Raw genomic sequence first — 20229 nt, 5'->3', positions numbered from 1 at the left:
GCTTCTGGAGGCCCGGCCACGGCTAACAGTCCGGGCGAGGACCCAGGTAGAGAAGCACCCACAGCCAGTCGTGCTCAAGCCCTTACCAGGACTCACGTAACCACTGCTGCAGGAACCAGCAGAGCCCGACGCTCAGAGGTGCAACCAGGGCAAGCTGCCTGTCTGCTCCCCTCAGCCCCGGCGTGGGCCCCGAGCACAACGCCACGTCCACCAGGTACAACACCTGCTCCTTCTTGCTCCCCTGAGCCGCCCACCCAAGGTCTGGTGAGCAGGAGGCAGGAGTTTCAGCAGACGAGGGCAGAGCACATGGGAGGAAGGTCACACGGGGCGGGGGCAGGGACAGGGCCTGGGGCACAGCCAGCCTGTGAGCTGGCCCAGGGGGCGAGAAGGGCGGCCCTGGCTGAAGGGCGAGCCCACACCCCGTGTGCCACGCGGGCAGCAGGGGGCTTGCTCCTGTGCCACCGAGAGCCAGGCCTTCACGGCCCCCCACCCTGCCCGGCATGAACGTGCCACATTCACGTGGCCGGCAGCCATGGCCACACGGGCACCCACTAAGCCCCACGTGGGCTGAGAAGCCAAACGGGCACTTTGCTTTCGGGTCTTAACTCATATCTTCAGCTTTAGTGGCCACATGAGGCCAGGGCTCCTGCCTGGACGGCTCTGCCCTCAGACCTGCAGGGGCAGGAAGCCCTGTCAGGGGCGTGCGTGCTCCCAGAGACCCTGCTTGCAGGCAGGGGGTGGGCAAGGACGGACGGGGCGGCCTGGGGGACGTGAGGGCGACAGCGAGGTTGAAGGGTTAAAGTTCTCAACCCAAAAGTAACCACCACGACCACGGCTGGCGTCTAACGGGACACCACTGTGTTAACACGCACCTCGTTTAACCCTCATAAAACTCAGCGGGCAGATTACCTGCTTCACTTGTGGGGAAACTGAGTCACGGCACCAGGGAGAAATCCCAAAGTCAGGGAGCTGGGACAGAGCAGAGATGAAGGCGTCGTGTTCTCGGGCATGGCCTTGCCTCCAGCTGGGTGCCCAGGGACCAGGAGGGGGCCTGTGGGTTTGGGGGCCGGGTGGGGGGGGGGGCGGCACATAGGGGCTCACAGGTGCCGGGCAAGGGGGCCAGAGGCGGGCGAGAGCAGGCCGGGCTGCTGCCGCAGACGGGGCCGGGAGACCACCCGCGGAGCGCGGGGCAGCAACGTGGCCAACCACAGGGGGTCAGGCCAGCGAGGGAGCTGCGGGGCTGAGGTTCGTGTAGGACTGTCCCTCGCGTCCTGTGGGGAGGACTGCTTCCCAGCGAGCTGGGGGACGCGGCATTAAGGGCTCTCTGTGAGGGGCACCGGGGGCTCGGCCGGCCGTGTGTCATGACCCCAGGGTCCCGGGACCCAGCTCGGCGGGCAGGCTGCTGCTCCCTGTGCTCCTCCCCCCGCTGGTGCTCTCTCCCGCTTTCCCTCTCTCTCAAATAGGTAAATAACTTCCTTAAAAAAAAAAAAAAAAGAATGCTCTTTTGTGGTGGGTGACAGCAGCGTGTGGGGGTGGGGAGGAGGGTGACACGCAGATGTGCGCCTGATGACGTGAGCGAGCAGGGGCCTGGGATCACGAGGAGGGTCCGGTGTAGCTGACGTGCTGATGAAGGACACGCGATGGGGATCCGGGTGCCCCTCTCGGCTCAGTGTCACGGACTCAGATGCAATTTCAGATAAAACCCTCAAGACCCTGTGCTCATGACCCACTGCCCAGAGGTCAGGGAGACGCACAGCTGCCCCAGCTCGCCGAGGACCCCTCAGCTCTGAGGATGGTGACCCCACTGCAAGCGTCGGGGGGACCAGACGGACACACGGAAGGAAGGAGCGCTGATGGACGACGGAGCTCGCCACCTCTGCGGACACACAGGCACACAGGAGGGCAGGACGCGGCCCCTTGCGCCCATGGGTCGGGACTCCATGACCCACTGAGCACCTTGTTTTCCACCCAAGTGTCAGGGGGTGTGAAAGGGGGCGGCTCCGAGCTTAGTTTAGATTTTAATCCTGAACAAATGAACACGGCTTCTCTGGGAAGCCGAGCACGAAGCCGGGGACGATGCAGACGTGAGGGACGTCGTGCAGCTGGGCACGTCCTCGTCTTGCAGCAAATCCACACATTCGTCACCGCTGATGCTAACAGGGTTGTTGCCAGGCAAATCGCTAATTTCCTATTTTTTCCCCTAAACATAAGCATTACGTAGACAGAGCACATTAAAACGGGTTTCCTGCGAGCAGAAACGGACCAGCGCCTACAGTCGCCTGCGGGCTTCTGTCACACGTTCCCCTCGACCCAGAGGCAAGCGCAGACGGGGAAGCCGTCTCTCTCTCTCGAGGCTGCACGGCAGGGACGCCCGACGCCCAGTTTTGCACCGTCTACCTCGTCTTGCAAGCGAGCCCTGGTTTATGAGATCCCACGCCCGACGGGGGAGGGGGTGGAGAGGGGTCTCCCCGCGGGCCCGCCCCAGCCCCCGTGCTCACCTGTGACGAGGGGCGTCTGCGCAGGCGTCTGCTCCAGTAAGACCATGTGCTGCAGGAGGGGGTTGTGCGCGGCCCCGCCGTCCCGCTCCAGGGGCGCCGTGCTCAGGTAGGGAGTGAGGTGGGTGCCGGGGAAGAGGGGGATCCGCTGCTGGAGGGCCGGGAGGGCGAGTCTCTCGGCGTCCTGCTGACCGGCCGCCCCCTGCAGAGGCACTACTGTGACGCCGGGGACCGAGGGCCGGGGCCGGCCGCCCCCCTCCACGCACACCCGCCGACGCCTACTCACCGCGGAAGGGCCGGTGGCGGGCAGTCCCAGCGTGATGTTGGGCAGGGACGGTGACGTGTACAGGGGGAGCGGGGCCACGGAGCCTTCTCGAGTCACGAGTCTGTGCGCCAAGCCGGTCTGGAGACAGAACACACGACGGCCGTCACACGCGGTCGGGTCTCTGACGAGCGCGGCCAGCGCACGCCACGAGAAATGACGACAGGAAAGGCTCTGGGGGGCCCTGCTGAACCCTGAGACGCCACAGTACAGATGTACGTCAACACGCTCAGCACACGGGCGAGCAGAACACCTCGGAGCGGGCCACCGAAACGTCGACTCACAATCTACCAGACTCGTTTGCTCTTTTTCAGATTGCTAATTCACTAAACTCCCGAGGAAATCTATGGGATTTATATATTTTAAAATATATTCTTGGTTGGGAAGGTCTTTTCACACATGACATCAGAGGCAGAAACCAAAGAAAATGGGCATTAAAATAAATCCCTCCCAGAAAAGGCAAATAACGGTCGCAGCAATGTTGACCCTGTGTTGGGCAGAGAAACCTGAATATATAAAGAGCTCATGAATCAAATAATTATTAACAAGGAGAAAAGCACATAGAAAGGCAAATGACGAAGCGCTGATTATTAAGGGAGAATAAGCTCATGGAACAAAAACTCGACATCATCAGTAAATCTAAAAATATGTTTTAAAACCTATCGAGTTGGCCAAGAGTTTCACAACTGAGCATAGGCTGTTGGCCCCAGGAACAGGGAAGCACGCTGCCGGGTGGGTAAGAGCTGGTGCTTTTTCTTTGTGCAGGAAATTGAGCAATCCACGTCAGGAGCCTTGAAAATTTATCTGACTTTTGATCCTAAAACTCCACTCATAGGACGGACGCCTACGACACGATGTCGGCGCGGGGAGGCCCCAGGAGGGCCACGGCCACGGCGCCCACAGAAGCAGAGGGCTGCGTGTCCCGCAGCGTGTCCAAGGCTGAAGAGACGAAGGGACACGGGGCTCTCGGGAGGGAGGCGGGGAAAACTTCCTCGACTGGCTGGAATCGCATTGATGTTGGGTTGTTGAGTCAGGAAACCGAGTTGTAGAACGGGCCGTTTTCTCAAAAGCAGAGAGAGGGAGGACTGGGGACAGACGGGGAGGTCATCAGCGGGAGCACCCTCTGAGGATCTCAGCGTGTCACCCACTCAACATCTTTTTGCTTCGAGGATGAGGTCCTTTGCTGTGAGGACGCCGTTTACACCCCAGCATCCCCGGAGTAGATCCTCGGTGGCCGTCACGAGCCGAGGGGTGGAGGGAAGGAACACACGGTGTCGCCGGGCGCCGGCTGAGGCTCTGCAGAGTCCACAGGACAGAAAATCGCAGGAGTGATGGGCGCCGACCCCGTCCTCGGAGCTCCTCTCGCCTGTGGTACGTGACCAAGAGGAGAAACACTCGGTGCCTTCAGACCTCAGGCCCAAGGTGCCAGCGACAGTCACCACGTCGCTGTAGACAACAGGGTGGACCAACTGCCGCCCGGCTCACCGCGGGGTTGCCGCGGGCCTGGTCGCAGCCGCCATGAAGCCAGTCCCCTGAATATACCAGGTTCCCAGTGCTCGGGAAAGTCACACTTACGCAATGCTGCAGCCTCGGGTGTGCAACAGAACTAGGTCTAAAAACACAATGTCGGGGATCCCTGGGGGGCTCAGTGGTTTAGCGCCTGCCCTTGGCCCAGGGCGTGATCCTGGAGTCTTGGGATCGAGTCCCATGTTGGGCTCCCTGCATGGAGCCTGCTTCTCCCTCTGCCTGTGTCTCTGCCTCTCTCTCTCTGTGTCTCTCATGAATAAATAAATAAAAAATCTTTAAAAAAATAAAAAATAAAAAAATAATAAATAAAAAATAAAATAAAAAAATAAATAAAAATAAATAAAAACACAATGTCCGCGCCTTAACTGAAAGCCACCTCGCTGCTATAAAATGCTGGCCCCGTCGGAGCACCCAGCGAGCCGCCGTCCCTGCACCGGAGCAGGTCCCGCCTCGATGTCGCGGCCGCTGAGGGTCCAGGTGGGGCCCAGGCCAGGGCGTGTGGCGGCTTCCTGAGCTAAGACGACAATTTGCCGCGTGGCTTGACTTCCCCTCGCGGCCTCCCTGGCGCGCGTGGCGCTGCTGGACGACGCTGCACCTGCAGGAGAACGTCCTCCAGGCCTGGAGCCCGGCTCTGCGACCGCCGCTCTGTCCCCGGAGCGCAGGGAACTGCTCGGTCCTCCGCTGTCACTGCAGCAGCCTTCCCGGCAGCGTCACCCGGGCGGATTCCGTCTCGGGAAACCACCTTCCCTGCTCGTCCGTGGGAAGCAGCTGCTCCCCGTCACGCTGTCCCACGGGAGGGTGCAACCTGGGCCCGACTTCAGGCTCCACTTGGAACCCCGGTTCCCCTGCCGCTTCCAGCCCGTCTGCAGTGACTTCCCCGCGGAAGCTGGAACCTTTGGCTTGTTAAACAAAAAAAAAGAATAAAAAGCAACATCTCCAAAGTGTGATAGAGGGGCGTGTGCCTGGACCACCCGAAGGTGTGGGCGGATGCCCCAGACCCTGCGGGATTCCCGAGGCTGCTGCGGAGCGTGGTCCCGTTTCAGGGTCGCGTGGAAACACCTCACACTCTTTGTTCCGAGGCCGCGAGGGCAGAGCAGGGAGGAAAGGGTTGTTGGCTCCGGGCGCTTGGTGCACGTTGTCCTGGAGCAATCACGGAGCTGCCTCGCTCTGCTCACCGGGAAGCCGCGCAGGCCTCACCAACAAGCCCCGAGGAAAGCATTTTCCCTTGACAGAAACATTCTTTTTGTCACAAGTAAGAGAAATATCAACAAACGATGCTTCAGGAAGAACGGTGGAGCCTGCCGAGGAAGGCGCGGCCCCACTGGATGGTAATCACCCGAGAACAAAATAAGCAGACATCCTAATGTCTGCAAAGTTATAATTTCCTCTTTATAATCACTTTTTATTTTTTTACCTAATTTATTTTTAGATATAACGCAGCCTTCTGAGAATGACTTGGATGCTGATGGCCCGCATGCGCCGTTGGGGCCTCGCTCTGCCCTGCGCGTCAGCTCCGGCGCTGCACACCGGGTCGGGGCTGCGGGCCGCACCCCGCCTGGCGCCCGGGGTTCTGAGCCGGGGGAGCCGCCGGCTTCCTCTGTGTACGGGGGCCCTCCCGGGGCAGCGGTGACGGGGCTGCAGGCCGGGGGGGCCGCCGGGTCCTGCACGGTGGTCTCGGGAGTGCTCGGATGCTCTCAGACCCCGAGTCCGCGGAGGTCACAGGAGAGGACGTCAGAGACCACCCTGCCGGCCACAGGGACCCTCGGATGCAAACAGGACAAGGGCCCTTTCACTCTCCTTGTCAATCCCTTCACTTCTACTACTTCGTGGCAGCTTAAGTCCTGTGAACGCAGGACGTGCAGAAATTAGCACGTAATTTAAACCGGAACAGTGCAGACCCCCGTCCGCCAGGCACCGCACGGGAGGAGCCGCCGGTTCCTAAGTGCCCGGGTCAGACAGCAGGGGGGACCGCCGGCCGGGGCTGGAACGACCCGGGACGCGGGCTCCAGGCCATGGCAGCCATGACCTCTGGGTTCAAAGCCCTGGAGTAACCTAATAGGTGCTTACACGGGGCGCTGGGGAGACGGGACGGAAGGACGGGATGTGGGAGGACGCGAGGTGCGAGGAGGCACAATACGACCTCGGCTGCCGCGTCCTCGCGTCACGGTCCACAAACCTGCGAAAATGCTCAGTGCTGGCGCCCGCGTATCCCAACTAAGGTCTGTCAACCCTTGGCGAGGGCAGGATTCCTTTCTAGGCATCTGGGAGCGGCGTGAGGAACCCTATCTAGTGAACCGTAGCCTCCTGCGACTTCAGGAAGGACTCAGGAGAGCCTCCCACTCGGTGGGACCGTCTGCGGCAGGACGCGGACGGCGCTTTGGGCCGAGTTTGCTGGAAGACCTGGAGCCGGGTGGCTCCCCCCGCGGTCACCCCAGGCCCCTGGCCTCGCTCGGCGAGCCTGACGTCCTCTCGCTCCTCCTGCGTACCGGCCAGCGCCCGCCTCTCCCAGTCCACACGGCTTCCTGCACGGGAGCCGGCTGCTGGCTGCCCCCTGGCCCTTGGTCCCCAGGGCCCAGCACGGGGCTGCCCCGCGGCAGGAGCTCCAGGGACGCTTGTGCAATGAACACACAAGGCAGGTCCTGGAAACTACTGCCCAGAAAGTCACCCTGGCCCAGGTCTGGCCCAAGGCAGCCCCAGCAGGCAGCCCGGGCCCCTCCACCTCGTCTCCCCAGGGTGCCCTCCCGCCCTCTGCCAAGTGAGTCCATAACCCTCTCTGCGCCCACGTCCCTCTCAACCGCAGCACACCTGGGGTCTGACGGGCAGGGTGAGGGCGACTGGCCCTGCGGCCTGAGGCTGGAGGTCAGCCTGGCATCTCCGAAACGCCACCCCTGGCGTTGCTAACGGCCAGACGCCCTCAGCACACGCCCCGTGTCGCTCTGCTCCCCCCGGACACACGGATGCGTGTTTGTTGGCTGAGCGTTCCTAAGGCACAGCGAGTCCCTCCGTTCCCATCCAACACCGGTTCCTACGTGATTCTGTGTTGTTCCCGCGCCCGGCCACCGTGCAGAGCCCCAGGGACACTTGGGAGCAGGGCATCCGAGGCCCCACTGGCACGCGGTGTGTGCTCTGAATCGGCCTAAATAAATACGCTCAAAAGAGGCCGGGACGACAGGCTGTGTTCAAAGCCGTGTCCCTGTCAAGGAGGCGCAGCGCCCGTGGCAGGAAGGGGCCCTGTCCAGGGAGCCTCCCGACCTGGACGGCCAAGGCCGGGGGCAGCCGCAAAGCGCGGCACCTCAGGGAGGCCAGCTGGGCCGACGCAGGGAACAGGCCCGAACGGAAAGCGCACACTGACCTCGGCCGGGATGCTCGCCACGGCAGGTGTGATCCCGTTCTCCGCGCTGACGTTCCCGGAGCTGTTGTTGGGGGAGCTGGGAGCGGAGCCGGGGGCGCTGCTGCACGCCGAGTCTGTGGGCGGAGAGACATCCGTGAGCCGCGCCGTGCGGGGACCCGGGCACTTGCGCTCCCGCTCGCTGACTGGCAGAAATCACATCACAAAAGGACGTGCCCTCGGCTCCCGAACGGGGGCTGGGAGGCTATTTCCCCACTTTTGGTTTTACTTCCCCGTGAGCTCTGCAAACGCTCAGCTCCCGAGAGGCCCCCGCGGAGCCTTGCAAGCTGCGCGCGTTACCCACGTCGTCCTGAGCTCCAAGGTGGTCTGAACCGCTCACCAACAACCTAACAAAGACCAGGAAGCACAGAAGGCGAGGACCCCGCACAGGGAGGGGTCAGCTGCTGCGCTCACTGCCAGGGCCGCGGGCCGCGGGGCTCCCTTCCCTTTGAATTAACCGCTCTCGTGTTTCCTACGCGACATCAAACACCCAGGGGAAGGCCTGCTAGCGGCGGCGTCTGTGACGGGTCAGCGTCACCTGAAATCACTCGCCGAGTTGTCCCCCAGGTAACTTTACGGGGGGCAGTGGCCCGGCCCTGCCAACGGGACCAGGCCCCTCTGCAACTGGCCGCGCCTGAGGCATGTTTGCCCCCCGCGCCTCCCTGCCACGCCAGCCTGGCCACGGTGCTGACGCTCCACGTCCACAGGCCTCCCGTGTCCTCCTACTTTGGGTTCATGGCACTTTGACGATGGCATCACCACGCATGGGGAGCTCTGTGGTCCCCGGTCCTCTGACCAGGCAGTCGTCAGCACAGGCTCGCCAGTGGGCCACCGGCCGTCCCAGACACGGACCGCGAGCTCAGACCAGGCCCCCGCCCCACCCTACACTCCAATCCAGGGCTCACTCCTCTCCCTGGGAAACCACGTTTACTTGTTTGTCACTAACCGGGAGCCCCTGAGAAGCACCCCTGACCCCGGGCCGAGCCGCTGCTAGACTTCCTGCATGAAGACAGATGTGCGTCCTCCCTGATGGACGGAGGCCACCGCCTTGCCCTTGGGTGCCGTCCCCGTGGCCCCCGCGGGCCGCCTCCTCCGCGACCCTATCCCAAGCTGCACGCAGGGTTCCACCACTACGCCCTGCAGTGTGTGCCCCCCAGCACGGTGACCAGGTCAACACTGGTCAGAGCAACGGGGGCACCATTCGGGGTGCGCAAAAGTGCCCGTGAGCAGTATCGAGTGAGTGCGGGTGGGCGCACACGTGGCATGAGCTTGGCGGTGGGACGGACGCACGGAAGAAAGACTGGAAGGAGGTGTGCCCTGCTGGGAGCTCCAACGGCTCAGACGCGTGTGCGCACAAGCGGCTCATGTACCATCGGCTCCCGCGGCACGCGCAGCCTTGGTGAGCAAGGGGGAGAAGCAGCTGTGAACCTGGCCCGTCCCGTGGCCGGTCTCCTGCCAGCTGGCCCCACACCCGCCCCTCCCACCCCCTGCCCGCAGGCCGGCCGCTGTGCTCTCCCCCAGGAGACACCACCTCCCGGTGCGGCAGAGGAGCTCCCCTGGCTCTGTGGGGACCGGCTTCCCTGATCTCCGTGTTTTCCCTTCTCCTGGAAAGGCAGCGCTGCATCCTGCCCCGGCGGCCTGGGCTCTGTGAGGGCCCGAAGCCCGTCTCGCCTCGCGCCTGTGCCAGCCGCACTCCTCCGCCTCGCATTCCGCAGCCTCTCCTGCCCGGCCTCCTTGGCGTGCACTCTGCACGTGCCACGGCCCAGCACCGGTGTGGCGGGCACGGTGTGTTGGCTGGGCCCCATCTGATGCTCGGGTCTCTCCAATGAGATGCTGAGCTCCTGGGAGGCGAGGACCCGTGTCCCTATTTCTGCGCACAGCCCGCTGCTGACTCAGTGGCATTAAACGGCCCCAGGCTGACGACGTGAACACGGGAAGGAGCCTGTGGACGGTTCCGTCTCCCCGACTGCGGGGCTAGGAATAGACACGCGGCCGTCCTGCCCATCGGAGCTGCCGGCCCACGGCCAGGCGCTCCTCAAAGCAAACAGAGCTGCATCTGTGCTGAGACGGGGCTTTAACTCATGACTCTGAATGGAATCCCCGGCGGGCGAGACGCGGTGACGACACTCCCTGACTTCCGACCAGGCCTGTCTACACTGAACCCCAGCACTGAACCCCACGTGGAAACCACGAAGGGCTCGGGCCCTTGCACACAAACCCTCCGGGGCAGGTGCTTGGAGGAGGCACAGTGGGCCGGGCCGGGGGGGCCCTCGAAGCCTCCCCCTCACACAAGGGTGCTGGGGCTCAGTCGGGTGTGTGCGGGGCGGGTCGCCGGCACAGGACGACAGCACCGAGAACCTCGCGCCGACAGGCAGGCGGCCACCAAGAGCCCAGGTTTTCTAATGGGTCGCTGTGCCCTGTGCAACTACGTTTCCTCCTCCCCCTTATCCGGTGCTGACTCTGGGAGTGTGATGTGCGCCTGCATGACGTGGGACGCACCCCGAGATGGGGTATCGCCTCAGGGTGGGGGTGGGCGTACTTCGAGGTGGGCTGCACCCTTGCGGGTGCGTCTGGGGAAGAGAGAGCAGCTTCGGGCAGGAGGGCGCCCCCGGGTCTGGCTGTGCCGGGCGCACGTCGGCAGGTCCACCACTAGGTGGGGGCCGAGAGCAGCGCTCGCTCCGAGCCCCCAGGACTGTGCTCATCCTCCCCTTCCCACCTGCGGGACTCCGGCCAAGGGCAACTCCCAGGGATGGGCAGTGGAGCAGATCGCAGCCATGTGATTCACCACTAACAGGGCAGGACCGGTTAAACCTCCGCAGAAACCTCAACTGCAAGTTCCCGTAAACGCCCTGTGCAATGTCGAAGCGACTGCTCTGGCGGAGCCGGGGCCCGGGGGCCGGGGCAGGTGCCTGTGCTCCTGGAGACCCCTGCCCGGGCCCCCGCGGCAGCTCTTGACTCGCACCGCCAGCCCCCAGGGCCGAGAGCCGGTGCAGAGGTGCGGGTCTCCGAGGGGGTCCGGGAGAGCCTCGCGGGGAAGGATGGGCCGGGCCTGGGGCCTGGGGGGGGGCACAGCTCCCACAACCCGCCTGACCTACCTGTGACGTCCAGCGGACGCTTTTTCAGAGCGGTGACCACTGGCCCATCTTTTCTGCGTAGCAGGGGGCTGCTCCGTCTCTCGGCCACCTTCTGCTTTAGCCTGGACCGTAATTTCAGATTGGGTTCAGAAGCTGCGAGGAAAGGAGACACGGTTATAGTCAGACGGGCACGACTGGGGTCCAGTTGCTCTTCCTGGCGGCGAGGAGCTCGGCGCGCTGGGGAAACGCTCGGGTACCACGGATGCTGCGGGGGGCAGAGCGAAGGCAGCGCTCCTCGGGCCGGGGCGGGGTTTGTGGTCCACTCGCCAGCCCCGTGCGAAGGACAGAGCCTGCCCGACGCCTTCGGCCAAGCTTCTTCGGACAGCGTTAGGCATCCGCGCTGGTCATCCGGGGCGCTGGCCCACCAGCGTCACCACCGCTTCTAGATTATACGCTTCCTCGTTCACCTGCCTCGCAGACACCCCTCAGCGTCCAGCAACCCGGAGACAAGCCGCCTGCCGGGCTCCGGCTGCCTGGGGTGCCACGGACATCCTCCCGGCCACACCTGCCTGGGGGTCAGCGAGCCCCCGTCTCCCTCACAGGCCACCTGACCACAGGATGCAGCCCTTTCCGCCTGGATTGGTGCGTCATCGGCTCTGCTCGTGCTTTGCAAACCCGCGTGTTTAGGATCAGTGGTTCCCGAGCCTCTGCGCCCGGAGCCCGGGGCCCCGCAGACCCGTGTGGCCACACCGCCGGGAGGCAGAGGCACTGCAGCGTGAGGCCGCCCCGGGAGCCCCGGCCGCGCGCCTGGGCAGGAATATCTGCAACCCCCAGGGGCATCCGCTCTCCGGGCCGGACAGGGGCAGATGACCCCCGCCGTGACGTGCAAGTTCTGAGATTTTGCTGGACTAGTTTCAAGTTCCTACCACTTCCATGTGAGCTCGTTTTTACCTTTTTGTTTGTTTTTCATCAGGAACCCTGCTGTTTTTAATCTTTCTGGAACAGGAAGTTCACTGCTCTCCAGAGCACCAAGCAATATCACCGAATTTCCCTCTGGAATCAGAGCTAAGACGGTTTGGGTCTGTTTGAAGCGGTGGGGCATGCGCATTCCTCGGGCACGGTGACTCGGTCCCCCGGGGAGAGGGCGGCGGGGTGCTGGCGACCCGAAGGGCTCTGGGAGCCAAAGGGCAGCCGAGGGCCCCGCGACGGGAAGGGGCAGCGGGCCAGCTCCACCGGGCTCCCCGGAGGAATCGAAGACGTGCCTCGCGGCGCTGCCAGACCTCTCAGGATGCCCCACCTGCTGCGGACCCACGGCGTGAATGCAGGGAGGCAGGCCCTCCCCGCCTTGCAGCGCCTGGGGTGGGGCGAGGCCGTGCACCTGTAGGACTTCGCGGAGGAAAGGGGGAGGACTCCCGCGCAGAGTAGGACAGGTATTCTTCTCGCATGTACTTTGAGGCGACTGGAGGTTTACATGTTTCATTCACTTCTACTTTTATGCTGAGTTTCTGACCGTTATTTAACACGAGGAAAAGCCACAACCCCATGTGACCAACAGGCAAGAAAATCACAGCCCTCCTCCCAGCACCAAGCGTCCCAACGACCTGGGGGCCGAGCTGGGGTCGGTCGCTGTTCTGAGACTGCAGGGCGGCACGGGCCCCTGATGAGAGAGCCCGTCGGGAGACGGCGTCGGGGTGGACGGGTCACCCTGGGCCAGCGGCAGGCCGGCCATGGTACTGGGTCCGGCACCCCGACCCCCCCAGGCCTTGTAGGCCACCCTCTATGTTCAACACACCTGGTCGAGTGACGGCACCGGCAGGTCATCACTCAGGCAGCCACGTCCCGTCCGAGGTACCCAGACCCCTGGTGTGACTCACCGATGGGACCGAGCAGGCCCCGAGCCCCTTCCCACCTCCCACAGCCGCTGGGCTGGTCCTCAGGCCCCACCCCACCCTCTCCCGACCACGGCTCACACCCCCACCGGCACCACCAGAGATGACTCCCCCTGCCCCACATTGATCGTGAAAAGTCTGACACCTGAGGGATCTGTGCAGCCTCCCTGGTTCCAGGTGAGCCTAGCGATGCTCTTTGCAAAGGCAGACCCGACTCAGGGCTCCCCACCCCTCCCGGCGCCGCCCCTCTGAGGGCCGCACCTGACATAGGGTCGGGACACGTGCTGAAGATCCCGAGTGTCTCAGGACGAGAGCAGAGCACCGAGCTGAGCGAGGCGGGACCTGCCTGCAGCCCAGTGTAAGGCAACAGGGGGGCTCGGGGCTGGGCCCTTCCCCGTCCCCCTGGGCCTCCCCAGGACCACCTCCCATGGAGCCTCTGGGTGCAGGGCCAGGGACAAGGGCTGGGCAGCAGGCAGGCAGACCGGGAGGGGCGGAGGCAGCCACTTCCTCATCTCTTTCCCGCCCCGAGGACCATGGCTGTGCTGGGAAGGGCTCTGAGGTAGAGCGAAGGCCCCACTACCCCTCCTTTTCTCTGGAGAAGGCTCATTCTCTGGCAGCCGCTGGTCCGGGTGCTGAGCCAGCTGAAATGTGGGGTTTGCAGGCCCCACGGAGAAGACACAGTGACCCGTGGCCCAGATACTCGTAAGCAAATTTCTTGAAACCTGCAAAACGCCTGCAACCCCAACAGCTCTGCTCGGCAGCCAGAGCGGAGAATACGAGCCCGCCGCAGCCCGCCCAGGGGACCTGCAGACCTGCTAGATGGCACCTGCCCTGCGCAGGGCCGCGCACCCCCCACGGGCTCCACGGGGCAGCTCCCCACGTGGCCAGCAGGTAGGCCGGGGTAGGCAGGTAGGCTGGGGGCCAGAGCGTGAGGAAGGCGTGTTCTGGCAAAGTGGCTCCCAGCAGCCGAGCGCTAACAAAACGGAGGACGCTGGGTCCCCGAACTCAGCCCCTGCTCCTCCCAGGGGAGGTGGGTCACCGGGGAGGTCTGTCCTCAAAGGCAGTTGGGTACGTGGCACATTAGGCCAGGCTAAACCTTCCTACTCTTACCTTAAAATCCCACACCGTCCCCAGCACCTGCGCGTCCTTGGGCAGGAAGCACCTGCGGGTGAGGAGAGCCTGCCCTTCAGGAGCCCCGGCACCTACACCGATTCCAGCCAGCCCTGGCCTTCCCGGAGGGTCAGTCACAGCACAACAGCTACCGGTACCGTGTACCGGTCAGTCGGGCAGAGGGGACCTCAGGGCCTGTGGCTTGTGTACGGGGGGGGTCGGCTCATCTGCAGGCAGGTACCGCTCTGGGGGCAGGGCGTGCAGAGCAGGTGCTGGAGCCGCTCCCCTCCCGAGCCCCTGCCCACGGAGGACGGGAGCCGACACAGGACGGAAGTGCCGGCGGGGGAAGGAGACCCTGGGAGAGAAAGGGGAGAGACTTGGAACACGGGAGGGAAGAGGTCCAACGTCATGTTACTAGCAAAGCCCGGAGAGGTCCGGGCAGAGCGGGGAGGTTGGGGAGGTTGGGGCTGCACCGCGCTCCACGTGACGGCGGCCCTTTGCAGGCCCACCCTGCAGGGTCCTGGAGCACTGCGGCCCGGGGGCCGGGCCTTGGCAGCGCCGTCGGATTCTGCAACAGCCACTTGGAGGCACGATGAAGACCCGACAATCCTGCAGGGCGGCGGCTTCTGTACCAACCAGGTTATCAGCCAGACGTGAGCCAGAGCAGACACGGCCACCCCGCGTGGACTCGGGTCCACGGCCCGTGCAGCTCCTTGGAGGGCAGCTGCACCCGCCCGAGGTGAGGGAGGGGCCGCTCAGGAGTCCAGGGGGAGGCGACGGGGTGGGGAGGGGCAGGTGGGGCCTGGGGCGGGCGTGTGCCTGCCGCCGTGTCCCAGGCCCCAGGGGAGCCTCTGGGCCTCCTGCTGTGCGGGGGCTCCTCCGCGTGAGTTAACCACACGCACACAGAAAACTAAGCAAACGAAAAAAGCAATCGACTTCAGAAAAACACGAGTTTTGCAAACAAAGAAGCACAGGCGAGGTCACCCTGCATTGGTGTGTACTTTCTGTCTGTCACCTGTCACAGGGAGGGGCACGTCCTCAGCCTTGTGGGGCGCTCCAGTTTATGTACATTTATTTACTTTGAAGACGGTTAAAACAAACAAACAAAAAAACTCGGGAAAGCCAAAGGACACGCGGGAATGTGACTTCTGCAGCACACGTGTCAGATGTAGGACTGATCTTAACACATCAAGGGCTCCTACAAACCCACAAGGAGAAATACCCCAAACAGAACTGGATGGGGGACTGGCCAGCAGACTTCCGTCCACCGGACGCCTGGGGACCTGCCTGAGTGTCCCGTGGTTCTGGACGCCGCGCACGGCGGTGGACAAGCCTGGGCCTGCTGGCTCTCCGAGGTCTGCGCGGCTCACGGGCCACATGCGTGGCCGGGACCATGACCCGGGAGTTGGGTCACAGCCACCCAGATCCCTGCTGCGCTGCAAAACGCAGACATTCTAGCAGGAAAGACGTAAGATGCACATAAAGATACTTGAGCTTTACTAACAGTGACGGGATTGCTGCTGAACGCATCGCAGGCAGCGGGACTTACTCATCCGTCGCATGGGCTCGGGTGAACGCGGTGGCGCCTTAATGAAGCGGAGATAATGGGCTCCCCGGGGCTCTGGTGTGGTGGGATGTGCTCAGCATCTCAGAGCGTGCAAACCCCTGGAGCTGGCGGCCCTGCTCCCCGGGATCCACCCTACAGACAGGCTAGCACAAGGGAGCAGAGGTAGAGTGACACTGGAAAGGACTTACGACTTCATGGACGAGTATCAGAAAAACAGAAAAAGGCTCCGACGGTGACACACTCAGGCGGAAGGGCGTACGCAGTAGAATCGTAGCTGACTAATAAACTCACGGGGCAAGACACGGAGCAAGTGTTCTTGAGAACAAAAGGGCAGCCGCACACGCTCTGCGCACGCAGATACACCGTCCTGCACGCGAGCCAAGAAGATATCCGGACAGACAGACGACACCAGACTCATCACGGCAGCTCGTCTCTGGGACGTAAGAGTCGGGACGTGTGTGTGATTTGTTTTGTCATGTACACACGGCACGTGATCTCTTCATAAGGGAAAAAGACCTGCACGCCGCCGTGGGGGGTGTGTGTCCGCCCCAGCCCGCGTCTCCGCGGCCTCCCCCGTTGCCCACTGAACGGTGAGGCCTGTGAACTGGGAGGGTTACTTGGAGAGCCCGTCGGGTCCTTTTCGTAGGAGGGGGAGGTCGGGTCTGAGGGACGTCCAGGTGTACAGGACGGGGCACAGAACGTGTGAGCCCACCTGCCTCACGGAGAAGCTGCCTAGCACTTGGCCGTGCAGATCGTGTCTGGAAGTTTCCTAGGAAAGCACAATAAGGCCTTTCGAAGCACCCTCGGAGCACACTCCTACACATGTTTTAAGGGCACAGAGTCGATGGAAGCCAGCCCCGCACAAAGCCCGCGAGGCCCGCGGGAGCCCAGCAGGGCAGCCGTGCCCGGGGCTGCAACGACCATCCCACTGCCCACTCGCGGAGCGCGGAAGGGCACGGTCCACGGGCCCCGGCAAGAGCCCGAGGGCCACGTATCACACTGCAGCTGAGCACACAAGACGCCTTGCGGCTGAACTGCAGGGTGTGGGAGTCGTCCCCTCCCGCCCCAGGGCTCCAAAGCTGGCCCCGAGCGGGACCTCGACGGCACGGTGCTCGCAGCCCCCCACCCCCTCTGATGGCAGAGGCCGTGTCTATGAACCGCCCTGTCCTGGTGCCTGGAGCATCAGCCGCTCCCCACGCTGACCTGAACCCAACCGTGAGGACGTCACCGAGTCGCCGGGGTCCGGGGGGATCCACCGACTTGCTAGGTCTCGTGGCTGCGGAGATCGCAGGTAACCCACCCGGGTCTCCACGGGCTACGGAGCGGGACCCTGGCGCCCAGAGGCCGCACAGCTGAGCAATGCTGCTCTGGAGACTGCACGGGGGCCTGGACCCACAGTCTTTGCCCTTCACGTGCCTGGGTCCCCCCCATGGCCTGTGGTCGCCCACCCACGGAGCAGCGCCGAGCCCGCCACCCCGGACGCACGAGGCAGCCGCTCACGAAACCACCACCAGACAGAAATGGGTGGCGGGCGGATGCTGCCCCGGTGCGGGCACAGCACACTGCCTTGGTGCCGGCACACCCGGGTCAGAAGCCCCGGCCGGGCCCTCCTGGGGAAGTGTGGGCAACTGAGTCTGGATGCCAAGCTAACTGCGAGGTGACCGGGCAAGGCACTTAGATGTTAGGATTGAGAGTCCACCCGCAAAGGTCACTGCCGACCTGGAAGCGTCGCTAGGGAACATGCGTGGTCCCCACGGGCAGGGACTCCATCCCCTGGGTGTCAGGGCGCCCCAGGATGCAACAGGGGAACAGCAGTCATGGGGGGTTGTTTCAGTGACTGGGTGCAGTATGTGGGGGGATGCAGGGTGACCCACGCTCCTGCGACGGCAGCACAGGACACCTGATAAGGAAAGCCAGGCAGGCGAGGGCGGGGAGCTGGTGCTGGGCCTGCCTTGTCTCCCCAACCCCCTGGGCTGCTCAGGCAGCTGTGTGGGTGGCCCAGGGGACCGTGCTGCAGCCCTCCTGCCCCACCCCTGTGGCCCTGCCACCTGCAGCACAGGATCGACCCAGCAGCCCCCGGGAAGTCCCAGCCCGTGGGCCAGGGTGGGCCAGGCTGCCTGCGAGCTCCCCCCTCTGAAGTGGGGCAGCTTCACCCACAGACTGGGGAAACCCGCCGTTTCCCACAACTTGGAAATCAGCTCCCACTTCCTACAGACTGCTGCAAACCCGCGAGGTGCTGAGCTATGAGAACCTTCTAGAAGGAAGAGCCACAGGAGCCCGGGCTGGTGCAGGCACCATGGGGAGCTGTGACCTGCACCTCCCAGCCTCCCGCCACTTCATCCGGGGCCGAGGACGGGCCTGCGGGCAGCACAACCGCTCTCAACGGGGCTGACGTGGGTGCTCCTCCCTGAGCCCCAGTCCGGGGTCTGCTTCCTGAAACAGATGGTCAGCGTCCCGGACAAGGGGGGTGAGCGGCGCACTGCGCTCAGTGCTGCGGTCCCAGGGGTCACGGTCACGATGGGAGCGGCCGCAGATGGGCAACGACGGGCAGCTTTGTCTTGTTCCGCCCTGGGCTTGTTTCCGCAGTCAGAAATCAGAGGACAAGTTAAGAGGCATCATAAGAAAACTGACGGCAGCTAAACATCTTTAAAAACACAAAGTCGAAGAAGCTACCAGAAAAAAATACAATCTCTACACATCATCGATATGACAAAGCAGGGCTTGCGTTGAGAGTGGAAAAGCATCCTTTCTTCAGCGTGAGCGGGGAACGCTTTGCTTAGCCAGCAATCCTGGCTGCGCGGCTCGATGCCCACAAACCCCAGGGAGCACCCGCTGACCGGCGCCGGGGCGGGGTGTGGAACAGTTCGCAGCGAACCTTTAGTTACTAGATTTAGAGAAGCTCGGAAATTCAGTCCGGGTGCTCCGCACCTCGGGGATGACCCAGCCCGGCAGGCGGCAGGTGGCAGGTGGCAGGTGGGAGGGAAGGGGGTGGGGTCTCCCATCAGGGAGAGAGGCAGGCCCGAGCCGGGCACGCAGGTGCTGAAGGGGAACCAGGAGCCGGGACGTGGGCCTGAAGCCCCAGCAGGGCAAGGCACCCTTTCCTGCGAGGGAAAGCACGGATTTCCGTGTGGTCTTGCCTCGGAGGAGTCCAGCAGTTCCTGGCCAAATGGGGGGCATTGAGGGAGGGTCTAGGGGAGCGAGTCTGGCGTGAACGGGCTGTTGGTAGGGCGAGGCTCGAGGGCACCCCGACAGCTTGGGGAAATGACAGCAGAGCCCCCCCCCGCCGGCCCCCCCCAGCGCTCTGCAACTTCTCCTCCTGGCCCAGGAGGTGGGTGTTTACAGATGGCAAAACAGGGAGGCACAGGAGGCGTCCCCGAGTCACAAGGCAGGAAGTGAAGCAGCAGGATCTACGCCCAGGCCACGGCCCTGCGGCCAGCGTGAAGTCACCGTGCAGGGGCAGGGGCAGGGGCAGGGGCAGAGCAGGATGGTGTGCCTGGAGCCCCAAGAGTAGCTCTGCACTTCCCGGGCGCAGCTGCCCTTTGGGGACTGAGGGGCGGGCGGGCGCTGTGCACGATCCCCATAATCCAGTGCCAAACCCAAACCGTGGGATTATTTAAGTGTATGTCACACTTATGAAAGATTCTAATTTTAATTCATTCCAGGCATGCTGTAACTAAAACTTCACATTTGCAGCCGTTCCTGCGACCGATTCTCATAGAAAGGCACAGATATCGATTATTTAGAAATAGTGACGTCAAGTGTTTGAAAGTGGACGCTTTTGGGATGACACAGGGCACCTACCTACGCTCTGCTCCCTTAAGTGGTTTAAACATTTCCTCTGAAATCTTTATATGATAAATGTTATTAATGTCCTGGCGGTGCCTTTTTGAAAAATTGATAATGCAATCAAATCTTAATTAAGTTCTGGAGCACTGCACGCTCACGGGCGCTTCCCCGAGTGTGACGACGAGGCCTCATTCCGCAGGGCAGCAGGGGGCTGGGGCCGCACGGCACGGCTCACGGCTACAGGTGTGACAGGCTGTGCTTCCCGCCTGGGCACCAGCGGCCACAGAAACCGGGAGAGAGGGCAGGGGCCCGGGAGACCAACGCCGCAGGCCGTGCAGCTCCGCGGAACAGCAGCGGGTCCGCGCGCCCGCGAGGACTTTGCTGCCCCGCATCCGGGGCCTTGCAGAGCCCCTCGCTACAAGCGGTCATGCGGGGTCCGTGTCCTGTAACAGGAGCCAGCGTCCAGGTGGTGCCGGGCTTGTCCGGCTGGAAGAACCAGAGCAAACGTCCCCGATGGCACCCCCACTGCTATGTTGACTGGGGGGTGGTGTGAGCTCACGCCAGGGAGCCACGTGAGGGCCATGGCGGCAGGTGTTATGCATTGTCCTTTCCTGGGACCTCGGGGGCAAGGCCGCTCGGCAGGAGGTAGGTGGCTCCGCTTGGTGGCCAGGAGCTCAGCCTTCTGCTTCCTCCACTGGGACCCTGGGGGCCACCCTCGCCACCCCCAGGGCAGGAGGAGGCTCTGCCTTCCTGCTCGCTGCAGCCACCAAGGGGTGGATGTGGATGTGGGTGTGCAGAGCCCCATTTTACTGATGAGAAACTGAGGCCAGGGGAACCTAGGGAATCCACCACTGGGTACTGAGAGCTACAAAGCTCGTGGAGACCCGGCCCCTCCTCATGCCCCTAGGCTGAGGGAGACCCCCCGCTGCTCGCTCTCCAGGGCCAGGCACCCGGGGCAGGCACCGCCTTCCTCTCTTCACCCCAGGGCCCCTCTCCCGGCACGGTGGCTGCTGCTCCCCGCGACCTCCCGTCGTGCTGATTGGACTTTGGTTAAATACAGCTCGAGGTTCC

At 63.4% G+C, this 20229-nt stretch overlaps 1 protein-coding gene across 10 annotated transcripts in view; it reads right to left on the bottom strand.

Annotated features, from left to right (window-relative positions):
* The window catches only part of HDAC4 (histone deacetylase 4), a 263985-nt gene that overhangs the window by 47880 nt on the left and 195876 nt on the right, over nt 1-20229 (bottom strand). For all 10 annotated transcript variants that reach the window (XM_072719004.1, XM_072719003.1, XM_072719005.1 and 7 more), the window contains 4 exons: nt 10828-10959; nt 7697-7809; nt 2782-2898; nt 2499-2697 (listed from right to left, as the gene is read on the bottom strand). In XM_072719004.1, coding sequence (XP_072575105.1) covers nt 2499-2697; nt 2782-2898; nt 7697-7809; nt 10828-10959 — 561 coding nt within the window. The remainder of the gene's footprint in view (nt 1-2498; nt 2698-2781; nt 2899-7696; nt 7810-10827; nt 10960-20229) is intronic.

Source organism: Vulpes vulpes, chromosome 9 (genome assembly GCF_048418805.1).
Source record: "Vulpes vulpes isolate BD-2025 chromosome 9, VulVul3, whole genome shotgun sequence".
Lineage (NCBI taxonomy): Eukaryota > Metazoa > Chordata > Mammalia > Carnivora > Canidae > Vulpes > Vulpes vulpes.
This window is presented reverse-complemented; position numbering and strand designations above follow the sequence as displayed.